The sequence below is a fragment of the Gekko japonicus genome, unplaced genomic scaffold (assembly GCF_001447785.1).
Source record: "Gekko japonicus isolate JY-2015 unplaced genomic scaffold, Gekko_japonicus_V1.1 scaffold14, whole genome shotgun sequence".
Taxonomy (NCBI): domain Eukaryota; kingdom Metazoa; phylum Chordata; class Lepidosauria; order Squamata; family Gekkonidae; genus Gekko; species Gekko japonicus.
Window position 1 is genome coordinate 1,503,626 of NW_015176452.1, and position 17,751 is coordinate 1,521,376.

Consider the following 17,751-nt stretch of genomic DNA (forward strand, 5'->3'; position numbering starts at 1 on the left):
CCCGCCCTCCCACACCTCACCCGGGGGGATGGCGTCCCCCCGCGTCCCCCCCAAATGACCCCTGGTCTTTCCTCAAATTTTGTAATAGACCTGTTTCTCAAATAGGTTGTTAATTTTGCCAATACTACATATTCAGCAAGTCTATCTTCCCATTCTTCTAAATGTGGACAGATGTCTAGTTTCCATTTTGCTGCGTAAATAGTTCTAGCCACTGTCACCATGTATTTGAATATCTCTTCTGAAATTTTTGATAAATTGTTAGGCAGCACACCTAATAACATGCTCTTGGCTTCCCTTGGGAATTTAAACTTTAATATATTTTGCATTTTTCGGCTTATTTCTTTCCAATATCTTTTTGCTTTTTTACAAGTCCACCACACATGAAAGAAGGATCCATCCATGTCTTGACATTTCCAGCATTTTCCTTTGTAGTTTTATGTGCTTTCTCAATGTCCTTTGGAGTTATATACAAAAACATTTTGTACCAATTTTCACTTAGTGTCTGGCTGACTGTAAATTTGATATTTTTCCATAGTTGTTCCCATTGTTGCATAGATAACTGTTCTTTAAAGTTTTGTATCCACTTAATCATACATTTTTTCACTTTGATCTTCTGTTTCTAGCTGGAGTAAAATCTTATGTGTTCGTTATAGTAAATGCTTTTTTGGTTTATAATCAGCTGTTCAAACTGAGTTGCATCTCTTAGTACTTTCTCTACAATACTCATGACCTCCTTTAGTCTTGAGAGTAATTGATAATGTACCAGACATTGAATGTTTATATCTTCATCTTTAATATCTTACCAAGACTTGATTTTCCCCTGCATGTTTATCATCATACCATAAATTTAAAAAATCATTTTTATTTCTCATATTCTTATCATAATGAGCTTCTATTGGGGACATAAGCAAAGAGTTTGAGAGGTTCAATAAATTCTGGCATGTGAACCATATTCTCACAAGTCCATCTCTGATTATGTGACTCCTTTCTTGTGTTATGATCTTTTAAGTCGATTTCTTAATCCATAAGTAATTGTGTAGGCCTTCATCAAGATCTGCTGATTATAATTTTACTATTCTCTGTCTTGGGTTTTTAATCCAGTCCACAATCCAGACCAGACCTGCTGCTTGGTAATATAATTTTATATTTGGGACTGCTAAACTCTCTTTTTCTCATTTTGTAATATATTGAAGCTGATTCTTGTTTTTTTGCCATTCCATATAAATTCATTTATCTGTCTTTTGCTACTCTTTCAGTATCCTTTCTTCTATGTATATGGGTAACATCTGAAACAAAAAGTTTAGTTTTGGCAGCACATTCATTTTAATTGTAGAGATTCTTCCCAGCCATAATATTTTTAGTTTTTTCCATCTTAATAAGTTTTCTGATAGTTACTTTTAAGAATATTACAGTTTTTCCCAGTCACGTTTATTCCCAAATACTTAATAGGGTCAGTGGCTGATGAGCACTTTGTGCTCTTTATAATCTCTTCTTCTTGTTGTGTCAAAAATGTTGTTATCTTTTCTTTTGTTAATTTTATAGCCTGATAGGTATTCAAATTCTTCAATATGTTCAATTATATATCACAACGATTTCTGGGGATTCAAGACTGTTAGAACCACGATGTCTGCATAACTTTTCATTTTGAACTCTACATCATCCACTTTTATTCCCTTAATTCTGTTGTCTTGTCTAATCTTTATAGCTATAATCTCTATTGCTAGTATAAATAATAAAGGGGATAAAGGATATACTTGATGTGTCCTTTTTTCAGTTGAAATTGCTTCTGTTACTTTCCCATTAATTAAAATCTTTGCTTGTTGGTTTGAGTGTATTCCATGCATTCAGCTCCAAAATGCTGAATCTCAGCCCATATTTTGTAAAACATTCAAAAAGAAATGCCATATTAAGTTGTCAAATGATTTCTCTGCATCTAGAAATAGAAACATTGTTTTCTTTCTCATTCACAAATTCGATTGCATCTATTATAAATCTTGTATTATCTTTCATGTACTCGTGTTTGGTCAGAGTGTATTAAATTTGGTATGCATTTTCTTAATCCTTCTGCCATTATTGTGGCATAAATTTTGTAGTCTACATTCAACAGAGAAATAGGTCTATAAGACAGTGGTGATGATACATCGCCGCTACCCTCTTTATGTATTAGCACTGGATAAGCATCTTGCCAAGTTGGGGGTATTGTCTTTTTTCCCTTTATCTCGTGCATAACCTATTGTAACTCCAGGTGAGTAGCCATGTTGGTCTGAAGTGGTAGAACCAGTTTTAAAGAACTTTAAAGGAAATTCCAAGTTTCTAGCATGCATATCAGCATTTTGGTTTTTTAGATGGCTGAAGATTTTTGTGCAATTTGAATTCATCCATTTTGCCCTGATATTGTTGCCATGTTCAACTTATCATTTTCTATGCTTGTTTCTTCTTCGGAGTTTTTGTTCTGTGAACTTTGCTTTGAGCTACTAGCAGATTGCTTTGAATTACTTGGAGATTCTCCTTCTGTTCCTCTGTGTAAGTCCTCCACTTGCAGCTCTTCAGCCAATTGCTTGCTTTCTCCCTCTGTTGGAATTATTTTTCAAATGGTATTTTCCAATTATATTTATTTCTTTTGTAAAATCTGTCTCAGTCGAAGTTTTTCCTTTACTTTACCACACTTGTTGGTAAATCCTGAAAGAGCTGTACTTCTTTTCCTGCAACCTTGAGTTGTGATTCCCTTTGGTTCTTCAGTATTGTGTCTCATGTATTCTTGTAAGTGAATTGAACTAGTATATCTTGAGGTAGCTTATTCTTGAATGCAAATCTCGAATTCACTCTAAAAATCTGGTCAATGTTAAGAAAGTCTTCCTCTACCTTCAAATAATTCTGAAGTAAATCACGAAAGCTTTCTTCCGAATTTAACCTCCCAAAATCCTCTGGGATTCCTGTAAAAGATTATTGGATCTGCATTGAGTTTCCAGGATTTCTATTCTTTGTTCTGCTTTCTCAATTCGAAGATCTTGCCTTTCTAAAAGTGTCATTATCTTTTTGCTTCCCTTTGATTTTTATAATTTCTTTTGTTTGTTCTTGTAATTTTAAATTAATTTCTGATACTCCAGCCGATATCTCTTGACACACTTCTTTAATGTTCTTCTGGGTTCTTTCCTCAGATTTTTGAATATTCCTCTGAATACTCTGGATATTCTTTCAAGTTCTTTTCTTTGAATCTTGAATGGTCTTTTGTGTTCTTTCTTCAAATGGTTTCATTTGCTGCACCCATATTCACAATAATTTTTCTACCATTTCTTCAGCTCTCTGTTCCTCACCTGTTTCGTCTGTACTCCTTTTTTCTTTGTCTCTTTGATGTGTTCCTGTTGCCATTTTCCTTTTCATTCTCCTATTTTTAAAAATATTGTACACACTTTCCATAAATTATTCCCATATACTGTTTTCTATGCATATATTAAATGCACAACAATCAAAGTTTATACTATTTAAATAACTCAACTAAACTATATGCCATTAGAATAAAAATTATATTCTCTACAGTTCTTATTAAAAGGGCTAAACGTAACAAATACATTATGAATAAATATAGTATAGATGACAAATGTACTTAATGTCTAATCATTCTAATCATTAAATCACAAACATCAATATATCACCAACAGAACAATTTTTTTCTATAAAAAGTATAATATAGTAAAACAGGGCAAAGAGGTGATAAATGAGAAGTGGGGAAAGGGGAGGGAGAAAGGGAGGGGGAGCAACAAGGAAATGGGAAGGAAGCATTGTCTTAGCTTTGTTTCCTGGTATGCTGATTCATCTAAGGTCTTCAGGGGAAAACTCCCCCAATGTTTTCGTGTTGTTTTTCATTCTGGGAAAGTTCACATGTCCAAATAGGAAAATATATAACAGAGGAAAATAAATAAATCTTGTCTTTTCGATGGCAAAATGGAATTTTATTAATTCCCCCTGTATCACATCACAGCTGAAACACTTCAAACAAACGTCTTTCATTGAAGATTAAAGAAACATTAAAAAGATAAGAAAGAGTAAAAGTAAAAAAGAAAATAACCAATTATATATTCTGCAGAGTAAATAATATACTAAAGAGGTTAACTTAGTATTTACACTCTATCAAAGCTGAGATTTTCTTGGAAAGCAGCCAAGTGCCATTCTGTCAAAGTAACGTTCTTTAAAACTGGTTACATAATTTTTTTGCTGAATAGTTGTAATTAAAGATCAAAGTTTATCAGAAGCCTTGCTCCAAAAGCCATAAACTGCTATATATTGGAAGCTGACTTCAAATGCTGCTGGAAGAGTGCCGGTCTTTTCAATTATGATTACAGTTCCGGGAGTCCAAAATATTGCAAATATTGCAAAGATTACTGAATCCAGATTGATTTAGGGTGGCCACCTGCCTAATTTCAGAAGGCGGGGCACTCACTCAAAGCAGGTCCTCCAAAGGTGGCTTTAATAGTCAGGCATGTTCGTAAGGGATTAGGTGGTCCTTCAGGTATGCTGGTTCTAAACCATATAGGGTTTTGAAGGTTAAGACCAGCACCTTGAATTGTGCCCAGAAACAAATTAGAAGCCAGTGTAAGTGGGCCAAGACTGGAGTGATATCATCCCTATGACTCATCCCAGTCAACAATCTGGCTGCAGTATTCTGTACCAACTGAAGTTTCCGAACACTTTTCAAGGGCAGACCCATCTAGAACATATTGCAGTAATCTATTCTGCATGGAACCAGATTATGTATTTGCGACTCCTCCACTCACACAGAGTACATACCACGTTCTACAACCTCTCTTATTCAAGTTATGGGTTACTACCCTTCTTGTCTCTTTTAAAATCTACAGAAAGTCATGACCATATTGCATTCAGGTCCTCTCACTCCCAGGAACATCCAGAAAGGGTAGCCTAGCCCCCTTTAATAATCGGCCCTCCCTCAGTCACACAGAGCTATTGGGGTTGGGGCTCAAACATTGTTTTAATCACTTGCTGCCACTTTCATTCGTATCCTATAATATAAATATAGACCGAAGTATTAAATAGTGTGTGTGTAGTTCTTTCTCTTAGAAACATAGCCGACATCGTTAATCAAAACAAGAAACTTTTATTTATAAGAACAAAACACTGAGGAAAGTAAAGTCTAAGAAATGGTTCACTTCCATTGTTCCATTGAACTTCTGAACAGAAGTCCTATACCTATGACTGGGATCCTTTAGTTACGAATCTACTATTTTCAGCCTCTTCCAAGCAACTCTTCTGTAGATGTTAAAGAGCATAGCAGACAAGATGGAATGTGGGATCTCATAGGTCAAAGGCCAAGGGGCTGAACAGCAGTCCCTCAGCACCACCTTCTGAAACCCAGCCTTCAGGTCATTAATAGAAAGAAAGCCAGTGGAGCATTTGAGGTTGTTGAGTGCTCTAAACATTTATTTATTTATTTATTTATTTATTTTGTTCGACTTATATCCCACTCTCCCCGCATGGCAGGCTCAGGGCAGGTTACATCAAATTTGATAAAAATACAATATATACAATTAATACAATTAAAACACTAGTAAAATACCACAATGGTCTTCATCTGGTGCCATTGTCATTGACATTAAAACCTCACAGATACTAACTGTGGTATGCAGTTCTGACCCATTGAGGGGAGGCCCAGTAAAGAGGGAGGGATGTCCGTCGCCCTAGTTAAAAGCCTGGCAGAAGAGCTCTGTCTTGCAGGCCCTGCGGAACTGTAAAAGGTCCCACAGGGCCCTGATCTCATATGGGGAGCTCATTCCACCAGGTATGGGCCAGGGCTGAAAAGGCTCTTCAGGGGAGCAGGTCATCACTAGTTCCGGGGAATACCATGGTACCAATTTGGTACGAGGGCAAAGAGGGTGCTGGGGAGTGACCTCATCAATGGCTTTGGAAAGACGGTCCTGCCAGTCTTCCCCTAGCTCATCCAACAGGCCACCAGGGTGAATCAGATCCTGCAGAGCTCCTGGAACCTACATGTGGGCATCGTCCAAATAAGTACAACCTACTATTGCCCTTTATCCTAGGCACACCAAGTAGATGCCAATTTCGATACCTATTCCCATCTCTTTGGAATTACATTAAGTTGCAAAGTAGTATATGAGTTAATGGATTCATCACTTCCTTAATGATGCAGATTTTTTTGTTCTTTGCCACTCAACCTTGACTCTAGAGTATGACTGTAGAGTATATACACAGTAACATCTTTGTAATTTGAACTTTCTTTCTTCTCACTGGAGGTTCTCACAATCATTTGATGTCCAAATCCCTTTCTCCTAGCTTAAATTTCTCTGTTTCTTTCTTTATTTAAAATATTTATATCCCACCTTATCTCTTTAAATTCAGGGCAGCTAACAAAGCAATAACAGCTTGCAGACACATAAAAACATAATCCATCAACAAAAATAAAAACTACAGACAAAATAAAAGCAACACACCACAGCTCTACAAGCTAATTGGACACTGCATTTTCGATTGTACCAAAATTCTTTAATCAGAACATCTTTCCAGATATGTATGTAGATCATCAATGTAGCTGTGGACACAAAATGTCACAATGATATTCACAACTGCAGTGACCCTAAGCCCTCCATTATCCTCAGCTTCTGAAAGCCCAGCCTTAAGAGTAAATGGTGCTCAGCTCTTGCAATCCTCTTCTTTCCTTCTTTATGGCCTTGATTTCCCCTTCCCCTGCCTAAAGTGCTAGTGGAGACCAGTGATTGTAACCCAGATTTTTAATATGCTGTCAATTTGCCTGAAAGCACTTGGATGCTGTTATACTATTGATTAGAGAAATCCTGCAGGGTGTAGTATGACTGATTCTGCTGATATGAGAATACTGCCCTAGCACATATTGCTACTTAATTATCAGTGTATCTCTTTGTTGAACTTCTACCTTTCTCCTCATTGCACCATGTTGCTGTTCCCAACTGCATTTCTTTTCTCTATCTTTTCCTTCCTTCTTCTTGTCTCGTGTCTTTCCCCCTCTTCTTTCTCCCCTCCTGGACCTCATAGACATGTCCGACTTTGAGAACAATAATGATAATCGTAGAGTGGCAGATATGAGTCAACGCCATGACAATCTCTCCACAGTGACCAATGCCTTGGTAGGAATGAGTCCATCCTCCTCCCTCTCAGCCTTGTCCAGCCGAGCTGCTTCGGTCTCCAGTCTTCATGAACGGATCATGTTTGCGCCGGGCAGTGAAGAGGCCATTGAGAGGCTGAAGGTAAGAACCAAGATCATGCAGGCCACATTTTGTGGTGTAGAGGCATGAGAAGCAACTTGAGAGCATGGAGACTATCAAGCTGGTCCCTCATGGATATTTTGCTCAGCCTTGCCTCCCAAACTGGAGGGGTTTTGTCCCCAAGAGTATCTGCAAGACATTGCCATGCAATCACCCACTGTCGGCATTTCCCCTTTTTCCACTGCAATCTTTCTCAAACCTGTTTAGATATGATTTTTCTGGAAAGATCATATTCAGAGTAGGTTTGGCCACTATGTGGGTGGGAAGGTGCAGATTTTCAAGGCTCTCTTCCCACATTGGTACCTTTTTCTCCTCAGTATCCCCTCATGGTTTTCTAAAAATCCAGTAGAAAGCCCTCCACCTTGGGTGGGGTTTGTATGTTGGGTTCGAGGGACACCAAGAACACTCCCATGTGAACATTTCATTGTCACTGTGAGTACTTGTATATTCCAGTAGCAGTGACTGCACAACAGGGAATTGGCATAGTGTGACTGCAGCCAATCTAGTATTGTTTATCTCCAACATGTGGTCTTTAAATACTGTGATTCTGGCAAGAATATATGGTAAAGAATCTGGATTCATTGAGCTGCTTGACTTGCATCCTGAAGGCAAAGCTTTATTTTATGTATAGAGGTTATGCAAATTTCAGGAGCTGACAGTATGGTTGTTTTGATTATAACCTTGTAGACAAAGAGTAGTGGATTGAGCCTAATGTATTATAGGTGAAATATTTTTAGTCCAGTCAGGTGAGGTGACCATTGTGAAATACTAATGTTTACCTTATACTCTGTAGGAAACGGAAAAGATCATTGCTGAGCTGAATGAAACATGGGAAGAAAAGTTGCGTAGGACAGAAGCAATACGTATGGAGAGGTAGGAACCTAACTGTTATTTATAACACAAATTCACTTCAGAGTCCCACATGGTTCAACCTGCTATGGAGGGCTGCCAAGAGCTTCTGTAGGCCCCCAGACAAAATTCCCCCCTGTGCCCCCTACAACACTAAGAAACATCACTCAAACATAAAAAAATCACATGACTTGCTGTACAGGATTAACCCACTTAGTCCACTCAGTCCAGTCCAGGAATGTGAGGGAACCCTGCACTTTCAGCACATTAAAAAACAAACCACGAGGTAGTCTATACCCTCTCTGGTTTTCAGAACAATTTGCCACCAGAATCTCTTTCAGTAGTCCCTGCCTTTCCTAAATGAAGAGATTCAAGCCCTTAGTTGGCATCTGGGGTTTACACATCAGCAGCTCTACTCAGAGATGCACACTTTACTTTTAATAAATGTAGCTTAAGTGGTCAGGGTCAGACACAAGATTTAGCCTTGGAGTTCAATTACACATCAGAAACAATTAGAAATAAGAAGGATCTTTATTCAGTACAGAGCATAGCAAAAGACTATTAGGATACCAAAATAACAAAGTCTATGGCTATTTGCCTTAACTACACATTACTGAGATTCATAGTTACCAAATTCAGGAACATCCAACAGTCCAAGTATATACCAAGGGATTTTGAAGGGAAATCCCATCTTGCACAAGCATGTGGTCCAATTCACAAAGCAGCTCTTTGTTTCCCAAAAGACAGCATTTCAGGTGCAATAAACAGACAATGGCAGGAGGAGGAAGAGAGCAAGAGCGCTCACTCCCATAGTGTTCAAAGGAATTATACCCCAATCTAATCGCAATCAGCTGTGGCCATCAGCCAATCACGAGTGGACAGGGGTGTGTGGCCAATTGTTGGTTGCCATAACTGCGTGTGGGGATAGGCTAGAAGTTCGGAGGCCCTGCCTGCAGTCAGGTGACCCAAACTCCAGCTTCTTCATTGCCTACGTGACATGTTCAATGTAGACCAGGAGCCTTCAAGTCTAGCTTTTAGCATGGAAGTGTGAAGAATGTGGGTTATAAAGTTGCTCAGGCCATCTGGCCTCACCATTTGGCTTGCAACAGGAAATAAGGCACAGCCTGTCATCAGAATGTAATCACAGGAGAAGGCATGTGAATTCAGAAAGCAATATTTTCTATACACTTGCCCAGCCCCATGGATCCCCAGGGTGATTAGGCCTCCTGGAATTTTGTTCCCTTAGTCCTCCCACCCCTGGAATCCCTAGCCACAACACCTTCATTCTTTTGGACCTGTGTGGAAAACACTCAAAGCATCATCCAAAGGGCAGAATGTCTTACCATATCAATCAATGCCATCACAGGGAGAGTGTTCACACCACTGCTTGACTGAGCTGGCAGTTGCTGGCAATGTCAGAAAAAGTCTCCAAGCGATGGTGGTAAGTCATGCGTGTTCCATGTTGAAATTGCCATGTAAAACAGTCCCTACATGGCCTTCTGTGATGACCTGTGCAACCTGAGTGGTTGGGAATAGTTGGGCCAATAAGAAGCACTTCACATATTATTTTATCTTAATGCAGGCTACAAAAAGCATGTAAAATGTCTGAATGCAGATATTTTTCCTCCCTCCTAATATATTCACCAAGAAGCTAAGACTAGAAGGTTCAGGTCTCACATTGCCACATGCTATTTTTATAATGATACCTCTTTCTGCTCCCTGAAACCTGTTGTTAAAACGTTTTAGCTAATCTTTGTGGTAGCATATGCCACTGAACCTAGTTCATTCTTTCGCAGCATCTGCATTCCCGCAGTTACTGCTCATAAAGTATGGTGTGCTCTCTTCTGGAGTACTTCTTCATTTCTTACCATAATAGGGAGCAGGTCACAGCAGAATTTTCAGGGTTTTAGGTCTTTCTTTTGATGTTTTTCAGGGAAGCTTTGCTTGCAGAAATGGGAGTAGCCATGAGAGAAGATGGTGGTACTCTGGGGGTGTTCTCTCCTAAGAAGGTAGGATTCTATTTCTGCTTCTTTTATACTACTCATATATCTCTCAAAATATATCAGCTGTGCAGTATATACCAGTTTAAAAATTCTCCCTGCTTTCTAATTATTTATCTGTGTGGGATATTTATAACCCAATTTCCTGCTATTAAAAACATCACTCAAAGCAGTTTACAGCATGAAATGAAGACAAAAATAGATTAGTCTCTCCTTATATATAATTGAATAGTGGGTGCCAAAGTTCTAAAATGCACTCCTTTAGTGTATGGACGCTTGAACTGTCAGTCAGAAGACGCTGGCTGGGTTGACTGGCTGCTTTGTGCAGTCCCGCCCAGCGTTTCAAGGTCTTTTGCATATGGAAGCTGATTGGACTTCACTGCATTCCACACCTCAAACTCACCCCCCTCCCCGCAAGGCAGTTGGAATGTCAGTTGCATATGGAAACCTTCAAGGACTTTTGCATATGGAAGCTGATTGGACTTCACTGGAGGAGGAGGAGGAAGAGGGGGACCTCAGACAGATACAATGCCATACTCCCCACCCTCCAAACAAGCTGTTGCCAGTCTCCAGGTGACAGCTGGAGAGCTCTTAAAGCTCTGGTGCTAATTCAAAGTGCTGCAATTTGTCGACAGAGTAGTGTTTTGGCAAATCTTTAGGAATTGTTTGGTGCATTTACGATGGGGCACCCACCCAGAGCCTCTGGCATTTTCTCACTCTGCTGGCATCAAAACCAATTTAAGGCAAAATAAGAGGCTACTGAGAGGGGAGGAGATAAAGTTGCCAGCTTTAGGTATGGAAATTCCTGGAGATTTGAGGAGTGGAGGCCGGAGAGGGGGACATCAGACAGGTTACAGTGCCATAGACTCCACCCTCCAACCCAGCTATTTGCTCCTGGGGAACTATTGTTGCCAATCTTGGCCCAGCACCCATCAAACCATTCTCTTCAACCCCCTGCTGTGCAGCTGACTTTCCCCTAGGGTTGCCAATCTCCAGGTGGGACCTGGAGATCTCCCACTGCTACAATTGATCTCCAGATGGCAGAGATCAGTTCCCCTGAAGAAAATGGATGCTTTGGAGGGTAGACCCTATGACATTATACCTGCTGAGTCCTTCCGCCCCCCCCCAATGCTGCCCTCTACAGAATCCACCCCCCAAAACTCCAGGTATTTCCCTCCTTATAGCTGGCAACCCTACTTTCCCCTCAGTGCCTGATGGTAGGCAACTTAGTTTGGTCCAGTCACCTACTTTGGCCTTTGGGAGAAAACATATTGGGGCCAATCCTGATAGGGTTGCCAACTCCCGATGGGAAATTCCTGGAGATTTGAGGGATGGAGCCTGAAGAGGGTGAGGTTTGAGGAGGGGTGGGACCTCAGACAGGTACAATGCCATAGACTCCACCCTCCAAACCACTCAGTCCCTCATGGGAACCATTGTTGCCAATCTCCAGGTGAGGGCTGGAGACCGCTCAAAATTACAACTGCTCTTCAGGTAGCAGAGATCAGTTCCTCTGGAGAAAACAGTGGACTCTGTAATTATACCCTGCTGAGGTCACCACAGCAAAATGATGGCAAATTCCTGGGAATTTGAGGGGTGGAGCCTGGAGAGGGTGGGGTTTGCGGAGGGGTGGGACCTCAGACAGGTAGAATGCCATAGACTGCACCCTCCAAACCAGCCATTTCATCCTGGGTAACAATTGTTGCCAATCTCCAGGTGAGGGCTACAGATCACTCAAAATTACAACTACTCTTCAGGGAGCAGAGATCAGTTCCTCTGGAGACAAAAGTGGACTCTGTCATTATACGCTGCTGAGGTCACCACAGCAAAATGACACTGTTTGCCCAAAGCCAGAGCACTCCCCCAGAGCCTCTTTCTAGATCTCGTTGTATTTATTTCCACAACGGGCTTTACTGCTAGTCTAATATAAAAAGCTAAGAAATCTGAAACCTAGTAACTGCAAAAACACCATAATAAGAGCAGCATCAAAACAGTTGTTAAAAGCAATGAGAACAACAGTCAATCAGTAGTCAAAAATAGAACCATCAGTACAAATTAAAGCAGCATCAGATTAAGAGTTATAAACATCATGAGCCCTCTCTACTAAAGGGAGTTTGACAAATGGCGAGGAGTGTGGAGTAGGCTTGCCAAGTCCCCCCGGGGGGCGGGGAAAACCCCGCCCCAGAGGTCCGTTCCCCGACGCCGACGGATTGGGCCCCGGGGGGGAGCCCCACCTTGATGTGCGCGTCACCCAGAAATGACGTGACCATGCCGGGCACGCTGGGAGCAGGGCCACGGTCATCCGAGGGAAAATTCTATGGTTTTCCCTCGGATGGTCGTGGCCCTGCCCCCAGCATGCCCAGCGTTGTTATGTCACTTCCGGGTGATGTGCGCGCGCGTGCTCCAGACGCCAGCCGGGAGTCTCCCGCTGCAGCACAATGCCGGACTTGGCAACCCTAGTGTGGAGGCATGATAGACTTCCTGGGACAGAAGGAATAATTGTAGTTTATTGAATCCAAAGAATGAAGCTCATATATATGGTAATATGTTTTTTAAAAAATGTTATCCAATAATACTTTTTTCAATAAAGGGAAGCTTTAGGCTTGTGTAAAGCTTACAGGTATCATCAAGGCCACCGTGTTTGGTAGGTTACATCAGTTTGACTATTCATCTTTTGTATTTTGAATGTGTGTTAAGTACTCAAAATGCTTAATAAAATAGGCCATTGTTTTTCCCATACACCTTCAATATTATACACTTGAGAACTATGAATGGGAGGGCAATTTCCTGGCATGTACTAGGGCTAAAAGCGGCATTATTGAGGGACTTCTATTCAGGATATTGTAGGAGAGAAGGGGTTAACTGTTTCTACTTTAGTACTGTGGCCCCAAGCATAGTCCCCCGCCCAGTGATTGCTGTAAAATGAAATTAAGGACTTCTGGGGGTCTAGTCTTGGATCGCTCCAGAGGCCTCTTAGAGCAATGCAATTGTTCCAAACCAAACCATAAACTGAAACTAATGTCCAGAGTTTTCCTTGGTAATGTGTTTCAGTGAGTTTTTAAGCAATCAGAACAATTTCCCTGTGATCTGGACCATAATCTCTTTTGTTATGGCAAAGGGGAAATGTGACTTCATTGGTCTGTTTTGCTGGTTTGTTTTACTGATTTATTTATAAAATGTATGAGCTGTTTTTCCAATGGGCATGCTTAACAATGGGCATGCTTAACAATAAAACAATAACAATAAAACAGTTTGTATTTTAGAACAAAGAACAGTAGAACTACAATAACTACCTATATACAGAAACTGTGGTAGTAGATGCAGTTTAGTCTGAAAGCATCGAGTTCTGTCTTTTCAAGATAACTAAAAGGAGGCTTAATCTTTTAATCAATTGTCAGAACTCCAGAGCTATTTCTTAAGAGCAGTATGGAGTGAGGGATCCTAATTTTGCAATGAGCAAATATCATTTCTTGGTCCAGCCAGGTCCCTAAATGTATGCAGATGTTCATGTAAACCAATAGCTTTACCAACTTTGGCAGCACCACGTTTACTTTCAGGATTAAGCATTCATTTTTAACATTTTGGTATATTAGGAAAAGAAGGCTTGGTGTTAGGTGGTAGATGCACAAACTGTGTGACTTACTGTTTGTGTCTGGAAGTGCTTATCAAAATGTCCTGACATAGTGGAGGTAGTAGGGACATAGCTGGGTTATTTTCACAGTGTGGATAGTGTGAGTAAATGTGTTGGAAGGACACACCTAGGCCTCTGATTTGGAAGACGAGTAGGGCTGCCAGCCTCCAGATGGGGCCTGGGGATCTCCCATTTTTACAACTGATCTCCAGCTGACAGAGATCAGCTCCCCTGGAGAAAATGGCTGCTTTGAAGGGTGGACTCTAGGGCATTGTACCCCACTGAGGTCTCTCCCCTCCCCAAACCCCCACCCTCTCCTGGATCCACCCCCAAAGTCTCCAGGTATTTTCCAACTCAGAACTGGCAACCCTAAAGACAAGACTGTTGGCAGAGTAATTAACACAGGAAGGATGCACAACCTGATTAAAGAGTTTAAATAGTTTATTTAGGAACTAATATACTTGATAGAAAAGAGGAGGGACAGAGGTGAATTGCTAACTACATCTCTAGCTGGAAGAGGGGGGGGGAGAGAGAGAGAGAGAGAGAGAGAGAGAGAGAGAGAGATAGATATTGAATGAAGCGCTTCTGAGAAGAAAGAGGAAATTGCCCTAAGAGTAGCAATCTGGAGACAGACAAGGAATGACACTTAACAGGAGAAAAGGTGCTGTCCTCCTATCTATTTTTTTCTTGCTGCCCCCTTCAGGGTCTTCTCTTCTTCTTTGGATGCCAAACATTGTCTTTTCCAACACTAACCCCCCTTTTGTTTGTCTCTTAGACGCCACATCTGGTCAACCTAAATGAGGACCCACTAATGTCTGAGTGCCTTCTATATTACATTAAAGATGGGACAACCAGGTAATGATACCTATAACAGTTTTGCCAGGTTGAGGTGTGAGGATTGGTGATTATGTGCTTTACTTCAACACTTGTGCATTCAGGCATCCTTCAGTGAAATCATCTTGACATGCTTTTGGGGATACCTAGCCCTTCTAGGGTATTTGGCTCACAGAAGGTCAAACTGCAGAACATGTAACATTTCATCTACCTGCACCAACCCACAGTGCCATTCATTAGCAGTAGACATGCTCCAACACCTGCCAGTTCAGCTCCCTTCCCATAGGAATATCAGCAAAGGTAACCAGTCAAATAAAACAAAGAGCAGAAACAGCAAAAAGAATCGGTGTGTTATGCTTCCTGTAGCAGCATTCCACCAGTTTTCCTGCTCATGGAGAGCCTAATTGATTGGGGAGTTCAGGGAACTCTGTTATTAATCGGCTGTTCAGAGGAACACTCAGAATGCTTTCTGTCACTGAATGAGTGTGTTTTGTCCCCAACAGGGTTGGTCGAGAGGATGCTGAGAGGAGGCAGGACATTGTCCTCAGTGGGCACTTCATCAAAGAAGAGCACTGCATTTTCCGAAGTGACACTAAGGCCGGCACTGAAGGTATCCCCATATAGAAAGCCTCACTGTTTGCGGGCTTCTTTCCCTGTTTAGCTGGGATCAAGCTTCTGAAATACCCAAGTCATATATACATTGTAAAGGACAGGAAGGCTGAAAGTGATCATAGATCAATCCTCTACTGGCCCAACAGACCAAAGGAAGGAGGAGAACTGAGAAATGCTTTCAGTGGCATTTGTGAAATCAGCCTAAGTCAATGCCCTCCATTCCTACCAGTCTGTGTGAAGAGTACCACTTTCTTTCCACATGGAATGCTTAGCAATGTGTGTCTCCCCCCCTCCTGCTTTTATCAGCACAGTGTAGACCTTAAACACAGTCACAGCTGTCTGTTTGCTCTGCAGTGCTGTATTTCTCTGCTACAGTGCTCTCTAGCGTTTTGTTAGAAATGCTGCAAACTGCTAGAACATTCCTGTTTATCTTATGCAATAGCACTGGAAATACAAAGAAAACCCCACCTGCTAGAAAGTTTTGTCAGATGTTCAAATTGAGATGAACTATTTCACAAGGCAACGTAGGAAGCCAAGAAGATGGTGTCACAGTTAGACATGAAATACTGCTTCTTCTAATATAGACCTTGCTAGAGATGTATTGGACTGTGGGACGGGGGTGAATGGAGCAGGGGATGCGGCAGGAGATGGGATGTGAATGGAGGACACACTTCTGCTCTAGATAGGCAGGAAATCTAAACATTTTCATATAGGTATTGGTGAAATCATATTGCAGATTTATGGGTTTAAATTTGGGGGCGGAAATGTTCCAGTCTCCCATAAAATGTGTACTTGCATGCAATCCTTAAGGAAACTGCAAGTTGCTTCCCATATTATTTCTTGAATATGCAGGTGCTTATTCTTTTGGCTGAAGCTATATATAAAGAGCCCTGACCTGGATAGCCCAGGCTAGATCTCAGAAGCTAAGCAGGGTTGGGTCTGACTAGTATTTGGATGGGAGACCACCAGGATTGCTATGCAGTGGCAAACCACCCTTGAAAAAAAGAAAATATGATTTTCCTTTGAAGTTGTGTATCCAGCAAAACCCATAATAAGGTGCACAGAATATGGTGTCTGCAGATATTTAGGCAAATATTGAAGTGCTCTTGCAGAATTTAATGATTAGATCCAACAATTGTTGTGTTTTTATCTCTAGTCATAATGTTTTATGGAAAACATAAAATACCAATAGTGATCAAACTTTCCAAAAATTAAGTGGACCTAGTTTTACATATTTATGAATAATTCACTGAGGAGTTGAAGAACAACAGTTCATGCTAGAAGTATCCTTGTTATAATGCAGCTTTGTACCATATGGCCACTGACTGCATGGCTCAGCCAGTACTGCTAGATCTGGATATCTTAGGACTGAAAAGCATAGTTACTTACCCACATGGTTAGAGGATACAGGCAACTGCCTCCCCATTAGTTCAGGTGTTATGTCATAAGACATTAAGTGGCTACTGTGTACCTCCAAGGTATCTCAATTAACCTTCCACTGAATCATTACTGGATCAAGTTGGCATGGATTTATTGGAGTCAACTGTGTCCCCGTTTGTAGCTAGTGAAAATCCAGTTAGCTCTATTAGGTTGGGCTGGAACCCCAGCGGGTGTAAAACCACATGGCTACATTGAGTTTGCTTCAGTATAAATCCTTCCTTTGTTTACCTGCATATTTATTAGTGATATTTTTACCCCACCTTCTTCTAAACTTGATATTCAGGACAGCCTACAAAAATGTAGTTCTCTTTAAACTAATAGGCCATTCCTTAGTGAATTAGGAAACCATTGTCTGGAATCCATGACTTACCAAATTGTTATACCAAATGGAGAATGATATTTAGAATGAAAGCCTAACCTTGCCCATTAAGGTTAATTCAGTATGTAGAAGGACTGGTGTTCTTATAACATTGAGGTCTTAGTTCCCTGGTCAACAAGTAGATTGATCAGCCACTATTTTCAATGCATGGGAGATGGTTGTTCCTTGTGCATCTCTCACCTGCTGTTTTGTCCTCCGACCTCTCCCAATTCCACTTGTGCCCTTTCCATAGCAGTGGTGACCCTGGAACCTTGCGAGGGGGCAGACACCTATGTCAACGGCAAGAAAGTAACAGAACCTAGCATCTTGAGATCAGGTAAGTTTACTCAAGTTTCCAGGAGAAAGGACTGCAGACTTAGGAATAAAGAAAGGTGCTATTGGAAGGAGTCTACAGATTACTCAGCTGTGTGCCACACAGGGATGGGTCCATGGGAATCATTATTATCTAAGGAAAAGGTTTGTCATCCTGAACAGGCTGGCAGTTAAGCTTGGTTTGCACTGAAGTCATCAGGGTTGGATGCCTTTTATGTTTCCATTTATCTGGGACATCTTTAGTAGAAGCTCTTCTGTGGGTCATCTTTATAGCAGTTTAGCAAGGGATCTCATATCCCATCACATTTTCTCTGCTGTGTGTACTTCTCTGTCCCCCAGGAAATCGTATAATCATGGGGAAGAGCCATGTGTTCCGATTTAACCATCCTGAGCAAGCACGGCAAGAGCGAGAGCGAACCCCTTGTGCAG

General features: G+C 41.1%; 1 protein-coding gene across 1 annotated transcript in view; it reads left to right on the forward strand.

Moving 5' to 3' along the window:
- KIF1A (kinesin family member 1A) overlaps positions 1–17,751 on the forward strand; it is a 128,729-nt gene that overhangs the window by 46,671 nt on the left and 64,307 nt on the right. Inside the window, exons 14-20 of the mRNA XM_015426810.1 lie at positions 7,117–7,250; positions 8,062–8,141; positions 10,051–10,126; positions 14,521–14,600; positions 15,083–15,189; positions 17,243–17,326; positions 17,662–17,747. Of these exons, the coding sequence (XP_015282296.1) occupies positions 7,117–7,250; positions 8,062–8,141; positions 10,051–10,126; positions 14,521–14,600; positions 15,083–15,189; positions 17,243–17,326; positions 17,662–17,747 (647 nt within the window). The remainder of the gene's footprint in view (positions 1–7,116; positions 7,251–8,061; positions 8,142–10,050; positions 10,127–14,520; positions 14,601–15,082; positions 15,190–17,242; positions 17,327–17,661; positions 17,748–17,751) is intronic.